Source organism: Mustela nivalis (assembly GCF_964662115.1).
Source record: "Mustela nivalis genome assembly, chromosome: 2".
Lineage (NCBI taxonomy): Eukaryota > Metazoa > Chordata > Mammalia > Carnivora > Mustelidae > Mustela > Mustela nivalis.
The window spans coordinates 37658045-37683465 of record NC_139021.1 but is presented as its reverse complement, the minus strand read 5'-3'; the positions used below and the strand labels follow the sequence as shown (position 1 = coordinate 37683465).

General features: G+C 40.5%; 2 protein-coding genes across 5 annotated transcripts in view; one reads left to right on the top strand and one right to left on the bottom strand.

Moving 5' to 3' along the window:
* Positions 1-1059: 1059 nt before the first annotated feature.
* RIDA (reactive intermediate imine deaminase A) lies at positions 1060-12822 on the bottom strand. Its single transcript, XM_082722807.1, has 6 exons — positions 12608-12822; positions 6071-6176; positions 4036-4090; positions 3742-3810; positions 2845-2900; positions 1060-1634 (listed from the first exon to the last, which is right to left on the bottom strand). Exons 1-6 carry the CDS (start codon positions 12670-12672, stop codon positions 1572-1574), a joined length of 414 nt encoding a protein of 137 aa, XP_082578933.1. The 5' UTR covers positions 12673-12822; the 3' UTR covers positions 1060-1571.
* Positions 12823-12875: 53 nt separating this feature from the next.
* POP1 (POP1 homolog, ribonuclease P/MRP subunit) overlaps positions 12876-25421 on the top strand; it is a 36290-nt gene continuing 23744 nt past the window's right edge. For all 4 annotated transcript variants that reach the window (XM_082722796.1, XM_082722794.1, XM_082722795.1 and 1 more), the window contains exons 1-5: positions 12876-12983; positions 18296-18442; positions 20391-20558; positions 21477-21652; positions 23290-23538. In XM_082722796.1, coding sequence (XP_082578922.1) covers positions 18298-18442; positions 20391-20558; positions 21477-21652; positions 23290-23538 — 738 coding nt within the window. In that variant the 5' untranslated portion in view covers positions 12876-12983; positions 18296-18297. The remainder of the gene's footprint in view (positions 12984-18295; positions 18443-20390; positions 20559-21476; positions 21653-23289; positions 23539-25421) is intronic.

The window sequence follows — 25421 nt, the reverse complement described above, 5'->3', positions numbered from 1 at the left end:
AAGACCGAGGCTTTTAAGCCACTGAGCTACCCAGGTGCCCCTAACATGACATTTCTATAAGAAGCTGAAATATTTGTGAAACAACTTAGAAGTGGGTCACCAAATTATCTTTATAAAAGTGGGATGCTTATAATGTTTGATGCCCTAATAAGCTCTTGGACACCCAAGAACGGTATGCGTATGTATGAGAATTTATAAGAATATTATAGCGTTGCTGTAATACCATACTCTTGAAAACACTGAATTGTTTGGAGGAGTGGTTAAGTCACCTGGTGATATTCTCCCATAAGGATACCCTGCAACAGCTTTAAAAATGAGCTTTAAAAATGCATGTACATGGAAGATCTTCTTTATGTACATGTACATGGAAGATCTTCTTGTACATGTACAAGGCAGAAGACAGCAATCTGTAGAATAATATATTCAGTTCCATTATGTGAACAAGCCAAAACCAAGCTGGATGATCAAGTATGGAAAGAACAGAAAACCGCTGGTTATACTCAAAACTTTTAGCAGTGGCTCTCTTTGGGGAGGTAAGTGGAATGGAGAGTGAGTGCAGACTACTTCTACATTTTATTTTTTTTAAAGATTTTGTTTGTTTATTTAACAGAGACACAGCAAGAGAGGGAATATAAGCAGGGGGAGTGGGAGAGGGAGAAGCAGGCTTCCCGCTGAGCAAGGAGCCCGATGCGGGGCTCGATCCCAGGATACCAGGATCATGACCCGAGCTGAAGGCAGCCGCTTAACGACTGAGCCACCCTGGCGCCCCTATTTCTACCTTTTTAATCTATATACTTCTGTGTTGGAATTTATCCTACAGCAAGCAGGTATTCATGTTTGCAGTCTTCTAAATTAAAAGACTTTAAAGGAGCAAACACAAAATGATTATACATAGCCTGATTAACTAACAGTGTAGAAATGTAGAAATGTACAAAGTCAGAATTAAGTTTTGAGAAAAAATAGTTGGGGTTTTAACTTCATGGTCTCCCCCCCACTAGGTAAGGTGCTTTACTGTACAAATTAAACTGTTAAAAAATAAGTGAACAAAATCACACCAAGGAAAATCTGCATGTCTGTTTTATTTCCATTAGAAAAATATTATCTATTAAAATTGTGGTCCACTTTCTTCTCCTTCACTTCTACCATTCAAATTTTAGTACTTTAATTTTACTCAAGTAAAGCAGAATTATATAGCTCATGTGAGAACTAAGTATTTCACATCATTCAATTAACAGGATTTAACCGAACTGCGTGTGCTCTTAATTATCAAGAATAGTAACCCCTCTTTCCTATGATTTATTTCCCTTTCCTTTCATTTATTTGTGTAAAGATGTAACGAACGTCTCTTTCCCCACATCTAGGAACATGAGTGTGAGTGTGATTTATGACACCAGTAACTGGAGTTGTCATCTGATCCCCAGTTCAGGCTTAACTCCCCTCATTATATGGTATTTCCATAATGGCCTCAAATGTTTTAAGTCAGTCATACACTTTCCAACGTCAACTATAAAAATTAAGATGTTAATCTGAAAACATTGTTAAAATTCCAGACTAAATAACGCTGGGCCCACTTAGAGCGATGCTGTTGTCAGAGGTCCTTGGACAGCCACTGCCTCAATCTCCACACGGCCTCCCTGCAAGGAAAATCATCGAGCAATGAGTAGGTAATTTTTTACAAATGAAGAGAGCTCTAGAATACCTACTAAAAACATATACAACTGATAGTGATACAGCATTATTAACATTACATTTTCCAAAGAAGGGAAGGATAGGGAAGCATTCACGGAGAAGCCCGGACAGGCCAGGCTCCCATGCCAGATGTGCTCATGTGCCTTAGCTCACAGGACGCTCTAGGCAGCTCTGTTAGACAGTGTTCTCCCTTCCATCCAGAGAAAAATACGTGGAAGCTTGGAGACGGGGTTTTAACCTGTCCCAGGACACCATGCTAAATGGCAGAGGTTCAAACCCATGTCTTGAGATTCCAAGTTCAGAGCTCCTTCTACTACACCCAATACCTTAGTTTGAGAATACTGACCACTCCAAGTAACAACCGATTAAAACAACAAACATACCACTCACAGGAGACAAATTTTCTTTATAGGGAAGTCAGTAGGCTGCTTTTTTTGTAGGTAGGAATATTGTGCTGCTAGGGGCTTCTCATCACATTCGAGTATCACGGTAACAATGGTGAGAGAATATGTGGGACATGGGTTTTGAGATTATTTTTCAAATGGAAGTCTGGATATTTCGTTATGCAAGTGAATTAAAAAAAAAAAAGATTTTATTTATTTATTTGACAGAGAGAGCGAGATCACACGTAGGCATAGAGGTTGGCAGAGAGAGAGGGAGATACGGGCTCCCTGTTAAGCAGAGAGCCCGATGCAGGGCTTGATCCCAGGACCTTGAGATCATGACCTAAGCTGAAGGCAGAAGCTTTAACCCACTGAGCCACTCAGGCACCCCTCAAGGCAAATTTTTTATTGCAGAGCTCACTACCCTGGCTCAGGGTATAGTCTCTTAAGTATGTGAAAACAATACAGCTGATATTTCACTTTTTCTTACAATTCAAGTCCCTCTGATTCTGTTGTGTTCATGTTCATGTGTGACCCTGAGTTCTCATTTTCTTAATTTTTAAGACAAATTTTAAAAATTTCTCCAGTTTCTTAATACCCCCCCTGCATATAATATTGGGTATTTCCTTTTAGTCTTTAAGATCCTGGAAATCAGAGATTATTCCTTTTTTTTCTTTAAAAAATTTCCTGCCAAAGTGCTTAGTTTGTTATACTCAGAAAACAACATAGAAATTCATAGCCATGTACATTAGTCAGTTTAAGATGTACTTACTTTGGGCAAAGCAGCAACCTGGTAAGCAGCTCTTGCAGGAAAACTATCCTTGAAATCTAAATGTGAAAGAATTTCATTTTAGTTTTCAGAGCTTGTATTGTGACTACACAATTAAGACTCTGGTAAGTGCTTCATAGATCTGTCCATTCTTAGATATAAGCAACACTAAGAAAAGCTCACTTTCGTATCTGTTTGATAAAATATTTTGCCCTAAATTCCTATGATATTGAATAATTTTTATGATATTCATAATAATATTCATAATATTATATTATATAATATTATATTATATATAATATAATAATATTCATAATACTCATATTGAATACTTTATGATACTCGAATACTTTCTGGAAAAAAATGAAAGTACATCCTTTGAGACTTTGATCTTGTTTGATATGAACGGGATCTTATGTTTAAAGCAATACTTACTGCTGTATGAACTCTTATTTAAGCATCCCAACAACTTTTTAAAGCTTTATCCCTATTTTGCATGTGAGGAAACCAAAACATAAAAAATGTTAATGAACCAGCTAATGATTCTGAGAACAGAGGTGGTGGTGAGGCCTTATCACAGCAGTAAAAAATAAAATCTCTGTGTTAAAAAAATCATCAGGAGGGCTTAAAAAACCTGAGAAGCATGTAACAATATTAAGCTTGGGGAAAATGAATTCGTAGGGTTGTAGTATATTCTCCTAGGGAGTGCCATAGAAATGTCTTAGATCTTTTTCGTGGGGCCTCACTGCATGTTCTCAATCTGACTGTTCTTTTGGGACAGAATCTATGACCATTTCTTTAGCATCTCCTATCACTCTTGATGCCTAACAGACATTCAGTAAGGTTAAAAGATTCATGTCTTGTTAAAATGGAATACAGCAGTAACGCCAGATTCCTTACACTGTTTGTAGACGTCATTGACAGTGTTGAAGTCATTCATGTCCGCCAGCAAAACAGTTGTTTTTACCACTAGAAGAGAGAGACATTGTTAGCAGGTTCAGCTTTTCGGTCTCACCCAAAACATTACTGAGAGAAACATACAGTTCTGACAGTCTTGATTAAAATGGGCCTGAAATTAAAACAACTTTCAAAAGCAAGGAAGATGTGGCATGATGTATTACTGAGTGCTCTGTGCTCTTCAAAAAGCCCGCAGAAACATCAAACAGTAATCTGAAGGAGGATCAAGTCGCTCACCGTTAGAGAAGTCACAGCCTGCGGCTTTCAGAATTTCGCCCATGTTTTTAAGAGCCTAGGAAGCAAGGCGAGAAAGGCCAAAGGCACTAATGTTATATAGCAAAGCTTCAATTCAATGCAATTAATCAATTTTTGCTAATAACCCCTCGAATAGCTTACGCTGCAGAAAAACTCTCCCGTTCTAGGAAATTCTATTCTTTCTAGGCCCACCTTTACACAATCGAATTGCTTCTTGGCTTTTAACAGAAATGGATCTTTCTGACATACAGTGAGACTTTGTCTCTTTTTGTGAGTAAAAAGACTAGACTGAGGTTTCTTCTTCAGTGTTCGAGTGTGTGAAGTTCTTAGCCGATGTTCACTCAGCTGAAACAGAGAAAGCCCTTAGAGTTCCTAATCATCACTTGGAGGATAAGTATGAGCTGGGAGCATTAAAACATACTTTCTTTTATTTATTTATTTTTAATTTAATTTTATCTTTTCAGTGTTCCAAGATTCATTAAAACATATTTTCTTTTAAAGCAAAAATTCACTTTAAAGAGTACTTCGGTCTTTTTCTCAAAAAAAATCAGTAAACTAAGTATATGTTCGACACTCTGGACTTTGGAAAAACATTTTTCACTCTTTCCTTAACGTATTATTTTTTTCAATTCATTGCTCCCCTCCACTTTACTGGTCACATTATAATATTTGATATATATATTTTTAAAATCCATCTTCTAAATAGGTAACATACGGATATGGTAAAGAATTCAAAAGCTATTAAAAAGCATATCCATTGAAAGGATGTTTCTCACCCCGACTGCCCTTTGCCCAGCTTCCTTCAGAGGGAACCACTGCTTCTGGTTTCTTGTGTATCTTGGTGGAGACAGTCAGTGCTTATACCAGCATGAACAGGAATGTGCACACACATGCAGATGGTAGCACACTGTGCAAACTGTTTCGCATCTTGGTTTTATTTTATCACGTATCAATTTACCTTGGGGGACTTTTCTGCATTAATTTAATGTATGGCTCCAGCATGATTTATTTCACTAGTTCTTACAGACAGACATTTGGTTTGTTTTGTGTCTTTGGATAATACCAATGACTCAGTGAATGCATAAAATTATAATTTAATTCTATTTATTGGATTAGAATTGTACTCCCCACTCTTATTTAGAAAAACACATTACACATCATCTTTGATAGTTCTTACTAACAAATGTTGACTTTTACTTTTGTGGTGTTTTTCTTGTAGGTCAGTGGCCCTGATAAGAAATTTCCCAATCCAGGGACGCCTGGGTAGCTCAGTCTGTTAAGCGTCTGCCTTCAGCTCAGGTCATGATTCCAGGGTCCTGGGATTGAGTTCTGCACTGGGCTCCTTGCTTGGCGAGGAGCCTGCTTTTCCCTCTGCCTGCCACTCCCCCTGCTTGTGCTGTCTCTTTCTCTCTCTGACAAATAAATTTATTTATTTTTAAAGATTTTATTTATTTATCTGAGAGAGACACCATTAGCAGGGGGAGAGGCAGAGGCAGACTCCCCACTGAGCAGTGAGCCTAACACGGGGCTCAATTTCAGGACCCTGGGATCATGACCTCAGATGAAGGTAGATGCTTACCTGACTGAGCCACCCAGGCACCCCATAAATAAAATCTTAAAAAAAAAAATCCCAATCCATGTAGAAGTGACAAGATACTATCTGATTTCAATACTTTGAGAGTTAAGTAATTTTACTGAGATAATGGACACAAAATATTGTATCAGTTTTAGGTATATAATATGATTCAATAATATGTATATACTGTAAAAGGATAACCACAGTTTAGTGAATACCCAATAATTCAGGTTTGAAGTCACCTTAGACGGTAGACTTTTGCTTGTTAAATGATTCCTCAAATTTTGAACTTTCTACTGACAAAGAACTGTCTTCAATCAATCAGGAAGTAACTCTAAAGGCATTTACCTGATAATCTCTATAAAAAATGTCAGCCAAATGGATGCTTAACATGAAAAAGTGGTAAAGAAGAGAATTTCAAATGTGAAAAAAATGACTTACTTGTTTGGCTTCTTCTGCCACCCCTCCTGGCACGAGCTGTCCACTTGCAGGGTCCATGCCCAGCTGTCCTGAAATGTAAATGGTCCTGTCGACTAACACGGCTTGACTGCAATAAAGAGAGACTGGGTGTATGTATAAGATACAAAATATAAAATTCAATGCTCAAAGATTTCTTTGCTAAGACACATAAAGCACAAAATGTCAAATAAAAGAATTAATAATTGGGCTGCATTAAAATTAAAAAGACTTGCTTTTTGAAAGAGATCTTTAAGAAAGTGAAAATAGAAGTCACAGATTGGGAGAAAAGATTTACAAAACATATATCCAACAAAGAACTTGTATCCAGAATATATAAAGAACTCTTATAATACAGTAAGAGAAGATAACCCAGTAAAAAAATAGGCAAGTGATTTGAAAAGATATTTCATAAAAGAAGACACATGAAGAGCTAGGGAGTACAAGAGCGAGGGAGTTCAACATTTTTACTCACTAGAAAAATGTAGTGCAAAACCATAATAGATACTAGTATCCACAAGTAGAGGTCACTGGTAATAAGAAGTATTGGTGAAGATGGGAAGCAACCAGAACCCTATACATTGCTGGTGAGAATGCAAAACAATACACACTTTGGAAAACAGTTTGGCAAATTTCTTAAAAACTTAAAACATATACTTACCCTGCAACCCAGTAATTTCTTTCCTAGGCAACTACCCAAAATAAATGAAAATATATATCCAAAGACCTTCTATGGAATGTTCAGAACAGCACTATTCACAAAAGCAAAAAAGAAAAACAAAAAATTTTTAAAAATCCAGAGATATCCAACCAAAGGCTATATAGTATTTGATTCTACTTCCATGAAATTCCAGAAAAGACAGAATAGCAGCAGAAAGTAGATTAGTGGCTTCCTAAATCAGTGGGGATTGACCACAAATGTATGCTATGAGAGAATTTTTTGGGGGAGACGGAAATGTGCTGAAACTTGCCTGTGGTGGCAGGTACACGAGTCCAGACACCTACAAAAACTCATGGAACTCTACACTTAAAAATGGGGGAATTTTTTTTTAAAAAGGTGAATTTTAATGTAACTTATACCTCAGTAGAACTGTGAAACAACAAAAACACAATGCCAAGAGCACCCTAAGAAAATAAGTATTCTCAGACAAGATTCATCTGGAAGGGTACACACTTCATTTCTGCCAAGTACTTGCTTTTGGAAATGACTTGTGTAATGAGGACACTAGATTTCAGAATTAGGATAAAATAACAAGAAACACAATAAGCCACACTGAGACCTGAAAAAGAACCAAACACATCAACTTCAATTTTTTTTAAAACTTTTTGGATAAAGAAATCCTCTCTCTCTTTTTAGCTGTGGTAAAAGGTATTTACCATTTTAACGATTTTTAGGTACACAATTCAGTGGTAATAAGTGCCACCATTTCTAAAATTTGATAAAGAAACCTTAGTAGCAGTTTAAATTCAGAAGTAAAATATGTTGTACCATTTCCATGCTTATCTAGTAATAGCATCTCCTCATTTCTAATTTTATATTTCCAATATTACATCCTCATTTCTAATCTAGTTCCCTATGGCGTTTTCCAATATGCTCCAAGCTTTCTTTTATTTCATGATGTTTCCCCTGATTTTCCTGAGCATATGTTTTTTTCTTTATAATTTAAACAATGGCATTTATGTATGGATGGATGTATGTAAGCTCTGCGCCCGATGTGGGGCTTGCACCTATAAGTCTGAGATCAAGAGTTTATCAACTGAGCCAGCCAGGGGCCCCTTTAAATTTTTTAAAATTTTTGAAGAAGATAACATTCCATGGTTAAAAAATCTAGAAACTATTCAAAGAATCTCAATGAAAAATCTCCTCCCTTCTTTCCTTATCTTCTTCCTGCTTCATTTCCAGTCCCTACAGATAACCAGTGCTCTTCTTGACAGAGTCTTCCAAAGTTTCTTCATTTATATGCAAATAAAAATGAATATATTTATCTTCTTCCTGTTTGTACATGTAGTATACTAAGCTCTTTTTTTTAATACAACATGAAGTGTATTAAACCGTTCTCTACATTTTGCTTTTTTTGCTCAACTGTATATCACGACCTTCCCATAACTGTATATAGAATACATCTTTACTCCTTTAACAGTTGTGTAGTATTTCACCCTGTGGACATACTTTAACTAGTTACTTTTGATTCCAGTACTTTGCTATTGTAAACAAAACGACACCGAAAACCATCACACATACATTTTCCCTGGGCAGGTAACTAAGCCTTTTTTTCATCTAAACCTCAGAGGAGCTTTTCCTATATCACGTGCAGGATCCTGCCTCACAGCATAGCTCAGTCTGTTATCTTATCTCTGGGGTACGCCAGACTGTAAACTCCCGGATTACAAGAGCTGTGTCCCACTTTCTCCAGCTGCACAGGGCCCAGGTGACTCCTTGCACATAGTGGGCACACAATACCTTCTTGTTGATGTTTTGCTAATGACTTACTAGCTTAATTGACTTTGACTGTCAGTAAAGAATCTTTTTAGCAGGACCTACTGGCTTATTGTGTGGGCTTTGAAGCGTGGAAGAGGGTAGATCTAAATTTGGTAACAAGACTTAGAAAGTCTAGAAATTCTTCTCAACTACCTGGCTTTCACCCCGGCCCAGAAACAGGTAACTACTGAATTTGTTAATATGTAAGCTTTCTTCAGGTTGAAAAGTATCATCAGCTAACAAGGTTTTTTATTAACTGTCCTGTGTAGAACTAGGCTACCCTAGACCCTTTGCAAAAGTAACTTTAGCTCTCCCCATATATGAAACAGATTAAGCCCATATACATTACCATTGGTCAAAAAATTTGTGATAGTAAAAAGGAGTTCATTTTTTCTTAGAAAATTAACAGACATCTAAGACTATCTGACCTATGTGAGTTAATCTCTTACAGATTTGTAAAGAGATCGTTCACAAAGGTAATTAAATAGCTGACCCTCTGATCATTGCATCCTACTATCCATAGACAAGTCATTAGACTCTAAAACATTTAAAAGTCTACTGTTCCATTTCCAGGTCAAAGGGTAGTAACACTTTCAAAAGCATCTTAGTAAGAATTCTCATACTATAATCTATGCCACCTGGACTATCACTTCCAAATTTCACGACTATTTTGGTGGGGTGTTGGCAAAATGGAAAGCCAGGCAATGTGATGTTGAAATCTCTCAAGGTTCCGTCCTGATTTGAAAAGTGAAATGCGCTGAGCTGATTAGCTAATTGGTGACAACACCCTGTCTGTCACAAGGCCAGGGACTGGAGGTTCAACACATTTGAATTCTTCCTGAAGACCAGAATTTTCCAACTGTGCTCACTACCAACTCCATGCACAAAAATTGGTTTCCAAATGGTTCTTCAAATATGTCTAATTAACTTTATGAGGATATGACTAGTTAGTTGGAGTGTGGTTTTCTTCAAGATAAAATATTGAATATTAGCACCATTTTTAGTGGCCTTGTATGATCTCTGGGTAGAAAAAAGCACAAGAGGACAACGTCCTAGGAAGTCTGCCCATAGTGAAGCTGGTTGATGTTCTGTCTTTAATCACACTGGTATATTCATTTGATTCCCTTTTTTACCCCTTGCAGCTTTATAAAGTTAGCTGACGTCAGGTCAACCAGGAATATTGCTGTTATGCTTGCTTTCCTGAACAAAGTACACACTTAGATCCAGGCTCTATAATCACTTCGTGTTTGTTTCTGGTAAGGGTTGCTTTTGCTCTGAAGTAAAACCAGTGGATAATGGAGGAAGAGGGACCAGGCAGAGGAGCTAAAATATTACTGATTTTTTACTTTTATTGTAATACCCCCTGAACTAGTCTTAATGTCCTTCCCAAATAATTATCAGAGTACTCAAAAAGAAAAGTGATCAAGTCACTTCCTCTTCAAAAACATCTGAAGGCTTTTCAGTGCCTACAAAATAAAGTTTCTACTCTCCAGGTTAGAGTTGGGAAGGATCACAATCCAGACTTTGGTAAAAGCTAATTTTTAGCAGGAGACAAAACAACAATTCAGAGTCAAAGTCCAACTGTGAACCAGGGTTTCCCAAAGTATAAGTCACACGCAAACTGAATCACAGTAAGGAAAGGATTCTTTTTTAAATCCTCTTTGAGTTCCTCCGTGGTAGGAGACAGCAAACTAACTGATGAAGACTGAGCTCTAGAGCTCTGCCTAAGTTCAAATTCTGTCACAGCCCATCTTGGTGGTTGACCTTGGGAAACTTATTTAACCATATGTCTATCAGTTTCTTCATCTGAAAAATAAGTACTGTCACAATAACTGTGCACATAAAGCATTAAAGCACCTAGAACAGTGCCTTGTGCTCAGAGAGCATCAGTAAATGTTAGCAATTATGACATCAATCCTCTGATTACATCAAGGAGAAAAGAGATCAATTTTAGAAAAAAAGAAATGTATCACTTTTAACAAAGAGAGCTGGCCTCGGGTTCTGAGCCAACTGCAGCAGCTTCCTAGGATTTAATTATGCTTTTTATTTAATTGAGCTTATTTTCTTTTTTCTGTTACCTTCCACTGGGTTGTCTTCTATTTAGAGTACTGCTGTAAAATTTCTTTTTTAATTTTGTTAAAGTGAGCCTGCTTAAATAAAAATGCTAAGTAAATTATGATACAGGTGGTACACAGATTTGGCAAATGGGAAAAAAAAAAGAGAGAAGTCGTGGTTGGATTACTAAAATTTCCTCCAAAATATCTTTATGCCATGTATTCTTCTACAACTATGCCTCATGTCCTTCCCTCTGACTTCCCACTTAATTCCTTAACAAAGTAATTTAAAAATCATTTACAACAGTACTATACAGATGGCAAACAGAACCTTCAAAACCCAGCCCAAGGACTACCTCTTGCAGGAGCCCTCCTAGATCTTTTTCTTCCTCTGCCCAAGTTCCATGAATTTCTTTCTTCTCTTTTCCCATCCCTCACCCCCCGACCCTTTATTTCCATTGCATTTTGTTTCTAACCCTGCTATAATAATTATTGTTCTGTACCTCTAAGTGTCATTTCTCACAGCAATGTGGTACAGAAGAGGGAGCTGGGGCTTGCTCAAATCAAGCTCTGCCACTTATGAACTATCTGACCTTGGACAAGTTCACTTTCAGGTTAAGCTTTCTTTTTGCAAAATGAAGATGGGACTCAGAGAAGAAGGAGGTCAGTTGTCATGATGCATGCCCCAAATGAAAATGTTACTTTTTCTTCCCCCACATGCCCGAGTATCTTTCACACTCCTTTAATTCTTACACATTTTTTTGTAGCTTCTGCAGTGCGTGGCATATAGTAGGTGCTCAATATATGCCTATCATAGCTGAAGTGTTTCAGTTGTAGAAGTTTTCCATCTGTGGTTCTTTTAATAGTGAACACACACTATATTTTAAAAAGGAAAAATGAGAAAAGGTTTACACGGTATACTTTAGCGAAGAATTTAAAATAACAAAAATTACATTAAGGGAAAAACGTCTCCAAGAAGGCATAGGAGAGGATCTAATTGTTTTAAAGCTGAGACGTTTTAAGGAAAAAAAGAGGGATTTTTTTAAAAAAAGAAATTAACCTTTTTATATTTGCAGCATTTCTGACAAGTGGAAATGCATGTACACAGGGTAGGGTTTCTGGCCAGTATACATATAGTTAGCTAGAGCATGTCAAGGCAATCTTAGGAAACGATTTTTGTTGTGATTTGTATTTGACTTTACTAGTGGGAAATGAGCATGGGCAACGAATTCATAAACATCCCAATGCATTTCGGTATCGGTCGTAAAAAAAAAGTGCCTTCGGTAGATGGGCATGTATCTGCTAAGCATTTCTGTGAAAAGAATTCAGCTCTCTCCAGATCCATCTGCTCATGGAATTTACTCCTTTTAATTGAGAGGGTTAGACTAAATATGATGCTAAAATGGAAGCTGCAATCATAAAGTCCACATGTTGTAGTCATTTACACAAGAAGTCCAGAACAGGCAAATTCACAGAAACTGAAAATAGATTAGCGGTTGCCAGGGGTTAGGGGAAAAGACTGGGGAGTGACTGCTAATGGATATGTGCTTGTTTGTTTGTTTGTTTTGGAGGCGTTTAAAATATTCAGAGATTATATAGTGATGGTTGCACTACTTTGTCAGTAGAATTTTTAAAAAATCACTGGACTGTACCGTTTAAAGGTGTGAATTTTATGGGTATGTGAATTATATCTCGATAAAATGGTTACCGGAAAAAAAAAAATAATTCAAAACCTGACCGCTTATGGCCGGCGAAGCGCTCTGGCCCTCCAGGTCCGGGGCAGAGTCCCTGGGAGCACAGGCTCCCGCTCCACGGATCTCCAGGTGCGCTGCCTCTTTCCTGAGTTGTTTCCCGGGTTCAGCGAGTTCGAGCTAGGTTAGACCGGATGAAGCCCGCGGCCGGCGCCAGCTCTGGCCCGGAGTGGCCGCCGCTCCGGACCCCCGACCCCACATGCCCAGAGTGCATCCGCGCTCCCACACGTCTCGTTACCTGTAGGGACCAATGGCCCCTGGGGCTTTCGCAGTGCTGATCACCTTTCTTATCAGAGACGCCATGGCTAACCCTTTTAGCTTGCTGTCCGTCCCTCCAAGAGAACAAACCCGTACACCGCCTCCAGTAGCGTCTCACCAGGACTAACCAGCCCAGGGGCCAGTCCCCGCAGAAACTCTTCTCCCGGAGCAAGTTCGCTCGGCATTCTGGGAGTTGTAGTCTCAGTCAGGTTCCCGGCCACGTGGAGGCCGCGGGGGCACTGGCGCATGCGCTATGCAGATTGCTCGCCGCACGCGTCTCCACGGACGGGACTGTCGCAGAGCCTTGTCATTCTGACTCGGGGAGCCCTGGATTTCTCCCTCAGAGCTTCTGGCAGGTAGGTCGTGCGGGGCTGGTGTGCCTCAGGGTCCGCGAGTTTGGGGGGAGTGGGCGACGGCCCGCGCACCGGCCCAGCTCTCCTCCCAGTTTTCCTTCAGACCCCCCTGACCTCTGGCAGCCGGCGCCTGGGCCTGGCTTGCCACCCCTCGCCTCCTTCGGTCCCTGAGCTCAAGCCCCCTGCGTTTGTCATTTCTCCGTATTGTCCCGCCGGGCGGACGCCGCCCTTGGAATGGGCTTGCGCCCCGGTCCTGCCGGGCACTCTGAAGGAATGAGTTGAGTCATTAAGGGGACCGTCGGCCCCTCCCATATCCCATTTCTGGGGGCTCCTCCAGCTTTGCAGGGGCTCTGTGCATTCTCCTTAGATCTGAACCGATCCCGAGTGACTGGGGTCTGATTTCAAAAAGGAAGATAGGCTGGTCGCTTGGCAGATAGTCCTGCCGTGTCAGAAGGCGTGGTACTTGGCCAGGTATTTCTTATTCTGTTAATAAAGGCATCATAAGCACGCTCCACTCCATTTATGCGTGCAGGTTTACATTCAACAAATACATACTGAGCCCTGCTTTGTGCAAGGCACATTGCTTGGAGCTGGAGGGACAACAGTGGAAAAGACAGGTAAGATTCCTGTCCTGCCCTGCTTCTAAACGTAATGTTAAGAAAGTCCTTGTTATTCCTTCTCCTTTGTCCTACATACTGCAAAGGTTTGGTTTTCTTACCTCCTGCTCAAGAGCCTTCAGAGCTTTTTCATTGGTTTGGGGCTTCAAGCACGGAATGAAATAGAACTTCCAGTATGGTTTCCCTGGCCTGCTCAGTGTTACCCCTCCTACTGTCTCATCCTACTCAGGACATCCAGAGCCCTCGCTCCAGAAATCACACAGAAGATTCCTGAATACTCTTTCTTCCCCATCCAAATTCCAACCCCCTAAAATCCTATTTTTTCATTGACTTTTCCGGTGGATCCACATTTTTCCTTCTTACTCAGTTTCCTATTGTACCACACTGCAAAATTTGGTCTTTTAATGTTGTAGTCTTTTTTTCCTAATTGTTTTGGTTTTTAAAAATAGTGACTAGAGCAAGACTGCCTGGTTTGACTCCCAGCACACTTACAATCTTATTGGCCTGGGTGAGGTTATGTTACCTCTCTATGCTTCAGTTTCTTCATTTATAAAATACAGGTGGTGCTAGTATTTCCCTTATGGAGTCTTGAGAATTTAATGAGTAAGGCATGTAGAATAATGCTTAACACTTAACACAGTTCTCCATAAATGTTAGCTGTTTAAGACAACCAAATTCTGTAAGAAAAGAAGCTACAACCTTATGCTACTTTTGTATACACACAGCCTGAAACTAATAAGCACAGAATAGATACCAAAAGTCTGTTAAATTTGATTAAACTGGACAATTTAGGAGGTACTTTTAAATACAAAATAATTCACGATATGATTCTTTAAATAAGAAGCTCTCTTGGGGCATGACAAATAATTTAACTTGTGTGAAATATTTCTTGTGAAACAAGATACCTGCATTTTTTCTAATAAGATATTTATTTATTTGAGAAAGAGAGAGAGCGCAAGACTGTGTGTATAAGGGGGGGCGGGGAGCAGAGGGAGAGAGGGACAAGCAGACTCCACATTGAGTATGGAGCTGGAGGGGGACTTGATCCCAGAATCCTGAGATCATGACCTGAGCTAAAACCAAGAGTTGGACACTTAACTAGCTGGGCCACCCAGGTGCTCCAAGATAACCGTGTTATTTATTTATTTATTTATTAATATTTTTAAAAAGATTTTATTTATTTATTTGACACAGAGAGAGATCACAAGGAGGCAGAGAGGCAGACAGACAAAGGGGGGAGCAGGCTCCCCACCGAGCAGGGAACCCGTTGTGGGCCCAGGACCCTGAGATCATGAACTGAGCCGAAGGCAGAGGCTCAACCCACTGAGCCATCCAGGCTCCCCAAGATACCTGTATTCTTTTTTTTTTTTTTTTTTAAGATTTTATTTATTTGACAGAGAGAGATCACAAGTAGGTAGAGAGGCAGGCAGAGAGAGAGAGAGAGGAGGAAGCAGGCTCCCTGCTGAGCAGAGAGCCCGATGCGGGACTCGATCCCAGGACCCCGAGATCATGACCTGAGCCGAAGGCAGCGGCTTAACCCACTGAGCCACCCAGGCACCCCTATGTCCAATTTATTTGAAGATTTTAGGGAAAACACATTTGAAAATACTGGCATATACTTAGTGCTCATTAATAGCTAAAGGAGTAACTGTGGAAACACACAAACTGAATATTAGGAATAGATGTAAAACTCACCTGATTGTCCAGGTAGGAGTTAAAATATCTTCTGGAAGCTATTTTTAAGCAAAATCTTTAGACCTCATAAGGATATAATCTATAGTCATTCTCTTCTGCTGTTAGAACTGTTAGAGGACCACTGCTAGTTCAATCTGCTAGTTTTTCAGTCTGGTATCAAAGCTTACTCCAGTCCCCGAGTCCCAGCCTCCTCCTGTCTGTTTTAGTGCTCAGTAGATTCAAATCCAGATTGAATCAGTAGCATACTTCCCTGGCAGTGTGCTCTGTCTTGCTAGATAAGTTCTGATTCAAGCAGATAATAGTAGCTGAATGAAATTGTTTTGTGAAATCATTCTGAATCGTTCTTAATGCAGACTGATCTGAGCCATGTCATTCACTAGCTGATTGGTTCTGCAGAACTTCATTTGCTTCCTATATATTTTTTAAATTTGAGAGATGGTTTTGGGTGTACATGTACTTGTCTTTCATTTAGGTGAAAGTGAGATGACATAATCTTTGTAATTTCAATCTGGCCTCCCTGGGCCTGCTCAGTTTTATCTCTCCTCTGTTTGAGAGTAATAGCTACCGTAAATGAAGCCCTTAGTTTTTGCAAAGTGCCATGCTCGGTATGTTATGTACATTACCTTATTCTCACAGCAACGTTGTGATGATTCCCATTTATAGAGAAGGGGACTGAGGCTCAAAGAGGGAAAGTAACTTTCCTAAGATTATGTAACTAAAAAGTGTTAAGGAACATACTTGGTCCAGATTTTTCTAACTCCAAAGGAAGGGTCCTTAAATACTATACAACACTGGTTACTTTTATTTTGAATGAAGCCCTGCATTGGGAAGGAGGTAAGTGAATGGGTGGCAGTTAATTCAGTGGCATTCGGTGGGAGTGGTGCACGTCTTGATGTGGCAGTCTGTTAGTTTTTGCAGTGTTTTTGGTTGGCATAACTAGTGGGGTAACACTGCTGGCATTTCTCGGGCAGGGACCAGGGATGTTACACATGCTGGTGTGTGCAGGGAAATCTCACAGTAAGTAGCCCAGTACCTGTTTTACATAAAAGCACAAGCTATCCAATACATGGTTTTAATAGACACTGAACTTTCTCGGAGTGCAGTAAATCTAAAGGTTGTATTCCTTCCACCTCTCTTCCTTTTGCTGCTTTAGCAAGGGATGTTCACTAGTTTGGAAAGCTATGTTGACAGTGGCATTGCTGCCTTCTCTTTGAGGCTCTGGTACAACCCACCTATATTACTTTGCCTTTGTAGCTGTTGCATTCGTGGTAATTCCATGTATAGGTACCAGTAAGGACTAGTGTTAAAATATAGAAATGCTTTGAGAATGGCTTGGCTCTGCTACTCCGAGCTTCTTTCCTTCGCGCCAGACTCTTCAGATTCCCTATAGTCAGTAAGAAAAGAGTTAATGACCATGGCATGGGGGCTTCCAGGCCTCTTCTCCAGCTCTACAGGTTGCAGCAGTGCCTGTACTGGGGCCTGTGTTGTGATTACACCCCTGAGTTCAGACTGTCTCCCTATTACATAAGGTCACCCAGTAGAGGTGACATAGTTACACGCAGAAGGTACACGCTATTTTATTAAAATTACTTTTTAGGGGCACCTGGGTGGCTCAGTGGGTTAAAGCCTCTGCCTTCGGCTCCGGTCATGGTCCCAGGGTCCTGGGATCGAGCCCCACATCAGGCTCTCTGCTCAGCGGGGAGCCTGCTTCCTCCTCTCTCTCTGCCTGCCTCTCTGCCTACTTGTGATCTCTGTCTGTCAAATAAATAAATAAAATATTAAAAAAAAAATAAAATTACTTTTTAATTCTCTTTTACATTATAGTTAGGCCACATATTGTAGGGTATATATTGTCAAAAGTTAGATGACTAGTAGGTTATGTTATTAATGAATTTAATTTCAATATAGAAAACAGATGTTTCAGGCCATTCAGGAAAGAAAAGGGAGGAGCGCCCCGGTGGCTCAGTTGGTTAAAGGGTTTGACTCTTGATACCGGCTCAGGTTATGAACTTGGTCATGAAGTTAAGCCCCATGTTGGACTCCATGCTTAGTGTGGAGTCTGCCCAAGACTCTCTCTCCCTCTCTCTGTTCTTTTTTTTTTTGTTTTGTTAAAGAGTTTATTTATTTATTTGTCAGAGAAAGCGAGAGTGCACGCACAAGCAGGCAGAGTGGCAGGCAGAGGCAGAGAGAAGCAGGCTCCCTGCTGAGCCTGATGCAGGACTCGATCTCTGGACCCTGGGATCACGACCTGAGCTGAAGGCAGCGGCTTAACTGACTGAGCCACCCAGGCGTCTCTCTCTGCATCTTCTGTTCCCCACTGCTCTTTCAAATAAATAAATAAACTGGAAAACAGAAAGAAAAAGAGGGCTGTTGAGTTTGAGAGTTGAGAACTACTGAGTAAATCCATGAGGCTACTGAAGGATTTTGTCCTTTATCCTTGTTTTAAATTGAAATCTTTTGGCTATTATGAATTACAGGTACAGCTGGCCTTGTCTCAGTGGCAGAAATGAAAACATCAGTAATTTATGTGTTTGTAGAGGGCATCATATCAGAGTAGCGAGTAGTCTAGATCAGTGATTCAGGTGGCTCTTGTTTCAACTAAGAATATTTTGCCTTGGCAGAGGGATCTTCTCTCATAACTCATTTTTCATTCTTTCAATAGACTTTGTGCAGTGTCAGCATTGGGATGTGATTGAATTATCTGGCGATACATTCTGGAATATACTAATAATGGTCTCTTCCATCAGTGGACTTATTCTTTTCCTGTTGAATTGGTTTTTTGGTGTTAATACCATTCATGGCTCCCCTAGAGGTGCCCCTGGTGATGCATCTTCTGTGGATCAGTATCATGATAACATTTTGATCTCATCAGCCCACCTCTAAGTAAAGATTCATTATAGTGAAGAATCAGATTTTGTACATGAATTTTTGTTTACTACATGTATTTCTATTTTTGTATGGAAGTTCCCTGTGCCTGTACTAAATTTATTACTTTCTTTCCAGAAATGTCTAATGCAAAAGAAAGAAAACATGCTAAGAAAATGAGGAACCAGCCCACTAATGTGACTTTATCTTCTGGCTTTGTGGCCGATAGGGGCACAAAGTACCATAATGGAGGTGGAAGACCTTTCCACCAAGCTCAAAAACAAGGTAAGATACACAGTACTTTCTCCACTCTGTTTGGATAAAAATGTTCTCTTTTTTAAGACTTTTATTTTATTTACTTGAGAGAGAGAGAGCGTGCATGTGAGCCTGAGTACATGCATAAGCAGGGGGAGGGGCAGAGGGAGAGGGAGAAGCAGACTCCCCACTGAGCAGGGAGCCCGACTTGGGGCTCGATCCCAGGACTCTGAGATCATGACCTGAGCTGAAGGCAGACGCTTAACCAACTGAGCCACCCAGGCGTCCTTTGTCAGTTCTTTTTGATAGTTTTTTTTAAAATAGTGAATAACCTGCATTAAAAACAGATACAGTTGACCCTCATTATTCCCACGTTTTGTATTTGCAAATAAGTTGATTTGTAACCCCCAAATTAATACTTATGGTACTTTGGTGGTCATTCGTGGACTTGTGAAGAAATGGGAGAAATTTGAGTCGCTCCATATGGACGTTCTTAGCTGAGATTCCCAACTGTGTTCTTGCTTCTGCTTTCTTTTTTTTTTTTTTTTTTTGCTTCTGCTTTCTAACAGAGATGACCAGATGGGGGACACTAGCAGGGTTTCGCAGCAGAGCCCAGGGAGCTCTGTCTCCCACTGGGGATTGAGTTCCAGCAGATCACTTAGCACTTCTGAATCTCTTTTTTCCTTTGTAAATAAAGGAAACAGAATGTACCAGGATGAATTGTTTTTATGGTGTGAGATGGCAATCAGTGTGATATGTGTGTGTATGTATTTCCTCTAGGAACAGTGGTTCAGTATTTGCTAATTCAATGTTCTTTGTGACTTTATAGTACATAACTGCTGGGAACATAATTGGCTATATTAGAGTGGGTAGGTTATAACTCTGCCTCAACACAATTACTATTAAAGCACACTATTTTCGGGGCACCTGGGTGGCTCAGTCTAAGCATCTGTCTTCGGCTCAGGTCAGAATCCCAGGGTCTGGGATGGAGCCCAGCATAGGGCTCCCTGTTCAGTGGGGAGCTTGCTTCTTCCTCTCCCTCTGCTGCTTCCCCTGCTTATGCTTGTACTCTCTCTCTCTGACAAATAATTAAATAAAATCTTTAAAAAAAAATTCACACTATTTTATTTCCTAAAAGAGGCACAGTATGTTTATTTTATATGCGTTTAACTTATGTGCTGATTTTAGAACCTTATGATATGAAGGTAATAGTTGTTCATTGGGTAGCAGTAGAAAATGCCAGTTTGGAAAGACAGCAAGTCGGTGACTAAGAACTTTATGGGGACACTTCAAAGAAGAGCATGGATTGGGTCTGATTAACTGAGTTTTAGACACATGTTCAAAATTTGAGATTCGGATCCAGTAGTTGATGCCTACTATGCCATGTGAGAAGCCTTAACACATACTATCTCATTTAAACCTCCTAGCGACAAACTATAATGGAAGTAAGCTGGAACACCATAAAATTCTCTATTGAGCTCTCCCTCCATTTACAGACAGGGATTCAATGTTATCTCAAAGTCAGTGGTTTCATCGCCCAGACATTTGTATAGAGACTTTGCTTTTATTTCTTTCTTTAATTTAGCACGGGCTCCCAACTTGAGTGTGCCAGAAAATTATGATAAAAGATTAAATATACAAAATCATGTAAATTGTAGCATTTAAGAGAGCTAAGATTTAAAAATCTATTTTGTACTGTTTGGAGAAAAGGTCCCTTGTATCAGTTATATGCAAGGTTAATTTGTCATGCTGACAACATTAGCCAGTGTGAGGCCCGCTAGCATTGTCACCTTGGGCAAGGTAATTCATTCACCTCACTCTCTGAGATTGCCTCCTCTTTAAAGGGACCTCCTTACAGGGTGGTTGTAGGATTAAAAACATGATTAGTGTTGCCACTTAGTGAATGTTCTCTACTGTAATGCAGATCCCTGGTAAGGCTGACCTATTTCTTTCTGTTTTCTTTCTGAAAATAAATCAGAGCCTTTCCCCGGAACTTCACGACAGCGGCAAACCAAAATGACCCACCACTCCCCCGTGGATCCTGATGTGAAGGAGCAGTCTTCCTCCAAAATCATGTTTAAAAAGAAGGGAGGTTGGAAAGCAGGTCCCGAGGGCATGTCTCAGGAAATTCCCAAGTATATAACTGGTAGGTGTTTGTGAAGAAGTGAAGTTTGATTACACGATGAGCTCTCCGTTTTTGATAAAGCCGGATTTCAGTATCTGTCTTGGCCCTGCCTCCCCATCTCCCCTCTCCTCCCTTCTCGCCTCCGGCCTAGACTTTGGCTGTAGCTTCCCTGAACCTGATTGATCTCCTCTCTTCAGTCTCTCTTTTCCCTCTTGCTTGTCTTCTTATAAGTCCATATCTGTGAACTCTTCCTTTTTGTCCTAAAATCTTCTTTTCCCTTCCCCTACCTGTTTTTAAGATATAAAATGCCATCTCTGCGTCTCAGCACCCATTTTGCAAAGATGAAACCAAATTTAACGCAGTCCTAGGATAAGACCTCCAGGCCCTTTAGACCTTGTCTCCTGTCGCCTCTGCTATCCCCCAGCCCTGTATTCTGTAGGTGTGTCTTCTAACCTCTGTGCCTCCTGTTTACATCCAAAAAATTTCTGTTTTTCTAAAAGGAAAAGTAGTAATAGTTATGGGTACATATTTGGAAAAAGCAGAAAATATATATGTATATTAAAAAAAAGCCTTTGAAGTCACAACCATTGTTAAAATCTTGCTTTTTCTTTGTTTTCTTATGGGATTGTTGCCCTTAAAAATGGCTGAGATTATATTGCCTGAAGGCCTCTGTTTTAAGAAATTCTTTGTAAACTTGCTTTAAACTTTTTATCTGATTAGAAAAGTAACACTGAATCCTGGTAGAAAAGAGAAGTTGAAACAGAATAGTTTCATAATCTTTAATACAGAAATAACCACCCTTGGTATTAATCTAATTGGGGGTTCAGGTGGTGGGTGAGTTGTAAGCCCACAGACTTCAGCTCTTTCTTCCTTCTGAGATCTACCAGAAGTACGGATTTGAGACTTAATCTTTACTGATGGTGCTGGTTTTGTTGACAGCTTCTACTTTTGCTCAAGCCCGAGCTGCGGAAATCAGTGCTATGTTGAAAGCAGTGACCCAGAAGTCTTCTAATTCGCTGGTTTTCCAGACCCTGCCCCGGCACATGAGACGGAGAGCCATGAGCCACAACGTCAAGCGCCTTCCCAGGCGGTTGCGGGAGATTGCCCAGAAAGAGGTAGGAGTTTCACTTAGTGTAAATGTTTCAGTTAGTAGTTCCTAAAAAAAAATTGAGAACTGCTAACCTAATAGAGTTAAAATGAAAAAAGCAAAGTGCTCATTTTGCATATTTTGATTTAATCATGGTTCCTCCCACCACCCCTTGCTATCTAATTAGCGGGCATTTGGATATTACACATACTATTTGGAAGCCCCCCCCCCCTTTTTTTTTTTAGTTTCAGGTTGGAAGCCCTTCTAATGGCATTAAATAGTTGATGGTCCCCTGCCAGATTTAAAATAAAATCCTAACCTTACCAAATAAGCGATTTTAATTCTGTATTTTGGGGGTGTGGCCAGCTCAAAGTTGGAAGGTTAAGGGAAAAAAGCATCAGTGTCTGGTATTTGCCTTTTGACTTTTTTAACATCGAAAACCTGACACTAGGGTTTGTCATTCAAGTCTAGTTGTTTTCAGCTTCACCAAAATCCTTGGGTTGGGCATTGTCAGATGTCTAGGCTACCCATGTCTCTGCTAGTTGATTCAAAAGTTCTCCATGGAGCACCTTCTCTGAACTGGTATTATTCTGGTGGTGGGGTTAGAGTTCATCAACATAAACTCTTTATCCTAAGAGGCCCGTAGACTAAAGGGGAAGAGTTTTTGGGCTTGTTTCCCCCCCGCCTAAAAGTTTTGCTCTGCTATGAAGGAGATTAAGAGTGAAAACTGAACAGGGATTTTGTGCTTTCTAGACATAAAGTAAGGTTTGTTTCCTAGTGATCAGGTTTGGCATTTGTCTCTCGGGACCTAGCCATGTGAAATATATAGGTTTTCCTCGCTTGATATTTTTCATCCTATGTTTTGAGTTTCATTCTAATCTCAGAGGTTAAAAGACCAATAACAAAAAAGCTAGCATTGGGGCGCCTGGGTGGCTCAGTGGGTTAAGCCGCTGCCTTCGGCTCAGGTCATGATCTCAGGGTCCTGGGATCGAGTCCCACATCAGGCTCTCTGCTCGGCAGGGAGCCTGCTTCCTCCTCTCTCTCTCTCTCTGCCTGCCTCTCTGCCTACTTGTGATCTCTCTCTGTCAAATAAATAAAATCTTTAAAAAAAAAAAAAAAAAAAAAAAAAAAAAAAAAAAAAAGCTAGCATCTCACTGTTGTCTTGCTCTTTCAATGAATAGCCACAGTAAGCTTGTGTTATTGTGTGGAGCCTTTTATAAATATTCTAATCCTCATAGTCCACGAAGCTTGCCCAGTTAGTGATAGGACAGGGCTTCCTCTCTAAGTTTGCCCGTCTCTGAGGTCTTCATTCTGTTGCCTCCCCTTCTGCTCTTTGGAGAGATAACCAAGTTAAAAAAATAAGCATACTGGGGTGCCTGGGTGGCTCAGTGGGTTAAGCATCTGCCTTCGGTTTAAGTCATGATCTCCATGTCCTAGAATCGAGCCCCGTGTCGGGTGCCCTGCTCAGCGGGGAGTCTGTTTCCCCGTCTTCCTCTGCTCCTACCCCTACTTGTGCTCTGTCTCTCTCAAATAAAATCTTTTAAAAAAAATTAAGCGTACTAATAGAGTCTACCTAATCTAAAGCTAGTCGTTTGAATTCCTCACACATAACTTTGTTTTGAGACTGTTACAAAGTAGGATCTGCCTCTGTCCTTGAATCCGCAGGCCGAGAAAGCAGTACATCAGAAAAAAGAACATTCAAAGAATAAATGCCATAAAGCTCGAAGATGCCACAAAAACCGGGTGCTAGAATTCAACCGTAGACAAAAGAAGAACATATGGTTGGAGACTCACATCTGGCACGCCAAGCGGTTTCACATGGTCAAGAAGTGGGGCTACTGTCTGGGGGAGAGGCCGACGGTGAAGAGCCACAGAGCCTGCTACCGAGCCATGACAAACCGCTGCCTCCTTCAGGTGTGTGCTTCCGGCTGCGTTTCTTTTTCGATTTGTTTCGACAAAATGGAAGTGATGTCTGGGCTCAGTCCTAAGGGGTAAGACAGTGGGAGAGTCGGGGAGGCAGAGGAAGTCAGGTAAGACGGAATAATGGAAATAAATTCGGTGTGATTAAGACGAAGAGAGTGGGATTGAAGATAACGTGAAGGGGAGGTTAGTTTGGGAAAAATAAGGAGGAACCAGGTCCTGCAGGGTCTTGGTGGTCACATTTGAGATTTCTTCAGTACTGATTCATTTAGAAGTCATTGCTCCACACCAAACATTTGTGTGCCCTTAGAGCTATGTTCCAAATGCTGTTCTGGATGCTTATGATTCAGTGGGATGCTGGGAAGTTTGTTCCAAATTCTTTGAGAGGACAGTTTGTTGTAGAGCTGGTGGTAGTATTAATCTTGTCCCTCTCCCCTATCCCAGTTGCTAACAAATTGCTTTCTCTCTCCCAGTAAATATTTAGAAATCTCCTCTAGGCAGAGGATCTTTCAATGGCAGGGTGACCTTGGCCAGATTTTTTTTTTTTAACTTTTTTATCTGAGTGTAGTTGACACATAGTCTTAATGAGTCACAGGTGTACAACAGTAATTCTGCTTCTCTCTGTTACGCCACACTCACCGCAGCGTAGCTGCCATCTGTCACCACACAATGCTATTACAGTATCATTGACTGTATTCTGTGTTGTGCCTTTTAGCCCCGTGACCTGTTCATTCCATAATTGGAAGCCTTGACCAAGTTTTGAAAGCCGTTGATACTCTGATTCTTTGATACCAAGATCTGGAGAGCAATATAGCAAAATAATCAATATAAGAACCTTTAAAAAATTGTGGTTAAATGTATATAACGTCAAATTTGTACACTTTAATTACTTTCTTTTTTAAGGTTTTTGTTTTTTTTTATTTTGACAGAGAGAGGCAGAGCAAGAGAGGGAAAACAAGCAGGGCTCCGGAGTGGAGAGGGAGAAGCAGGCTTCCTGCCGAGCCAGGAGCCTGATGTAGAGCTTGATCCCAGGAGCCTGATGTAGAGCTTGATCCCAGGAACCTGGGATCATGACCTGAACCGAAGGCAGATGCCTAACCAACTGAGCCACACAGGCGCCCCAAGATTTTGTTTTTTAAATAATCTTTATACCCAACATGGGGCTTGAGCTTACAACCCTGAGATCAAGAGTTGCGTGCCCTACAGAGTGAGACAGCCAGGCACGCCATTAACCGTAGTCCCGTTGTTGTGTAACTATGGCCACTGTCCATCTCCAGATCTTTTTCATCTTCTCAAAATGAAACTACCCCTGTTAAACAGTAACTCCCCGTGGCCCACCCTCTTGCTCCCAGCAACCACCATTCTACTTTCTGTCGCTAGGAATTTGACCATTCTAGATGCCTCATATAAGTAGAATCACACAATATTTATCCTTTTGAGACTGACTTATTTTACTTAACATAATGTCTTCAAGGTTCAGCCATGTCGTCTCATGTGTTGGAATTTCCTCATGTTTGAGGCTGAATAGTACTGCGTTTTATGTGATACTCCTGTCTTGTTTATCTGTTTATCCAACAGTGGGCATTTGAGCCAGCTAGGAGCACTCACAGATATTCTTTCTGACAAGGATACCGTAACTTAACATTTTAAATGAAAATTCATTTTGACTTTGCTTAAGATTGGTTTAAGAATATTTGGGGTGCCTGGGTGGCTCAGTGGGTTAAAACCTCTGCCTTCGGCTCTGATCATGATCCCAAAGTCCTGGGATCGAGCCCCGCATCGGGCTCTCTGCTCAGCAGGGAGCCGCTTCCTCCTCTCTCTCTGCCTGCCTCTCTGCCTACTTGTGATCTCTGTCTATAAAATAAATAAATAAAATC

Bases quoted from the DNA above. Each gene is read 5' to 3' on its own strand.
- RIDA (XM_082722807.1), bottom strand. From the start codon at position 12,672: ATGGCGTCTCTGATAAGAAAGGTGATCAGCACTGCGAAAGCCCCAGGG. The intron at 4,091-6,070 runs GTAAGTCATTTT...CTTGCTTCCTAG, and splicing joins TGGCAGAAGAAGCCAAACAA to GCTCTTAAAAACATGGGCGA. The intron at 1,635-2,844 runs GTAAGTACATCT...TTTTCCTTGCAG, and splicing joins AGGTTGCTGCTTTGCCCAAA to GGAGGCCGTGTGGAGATTGA.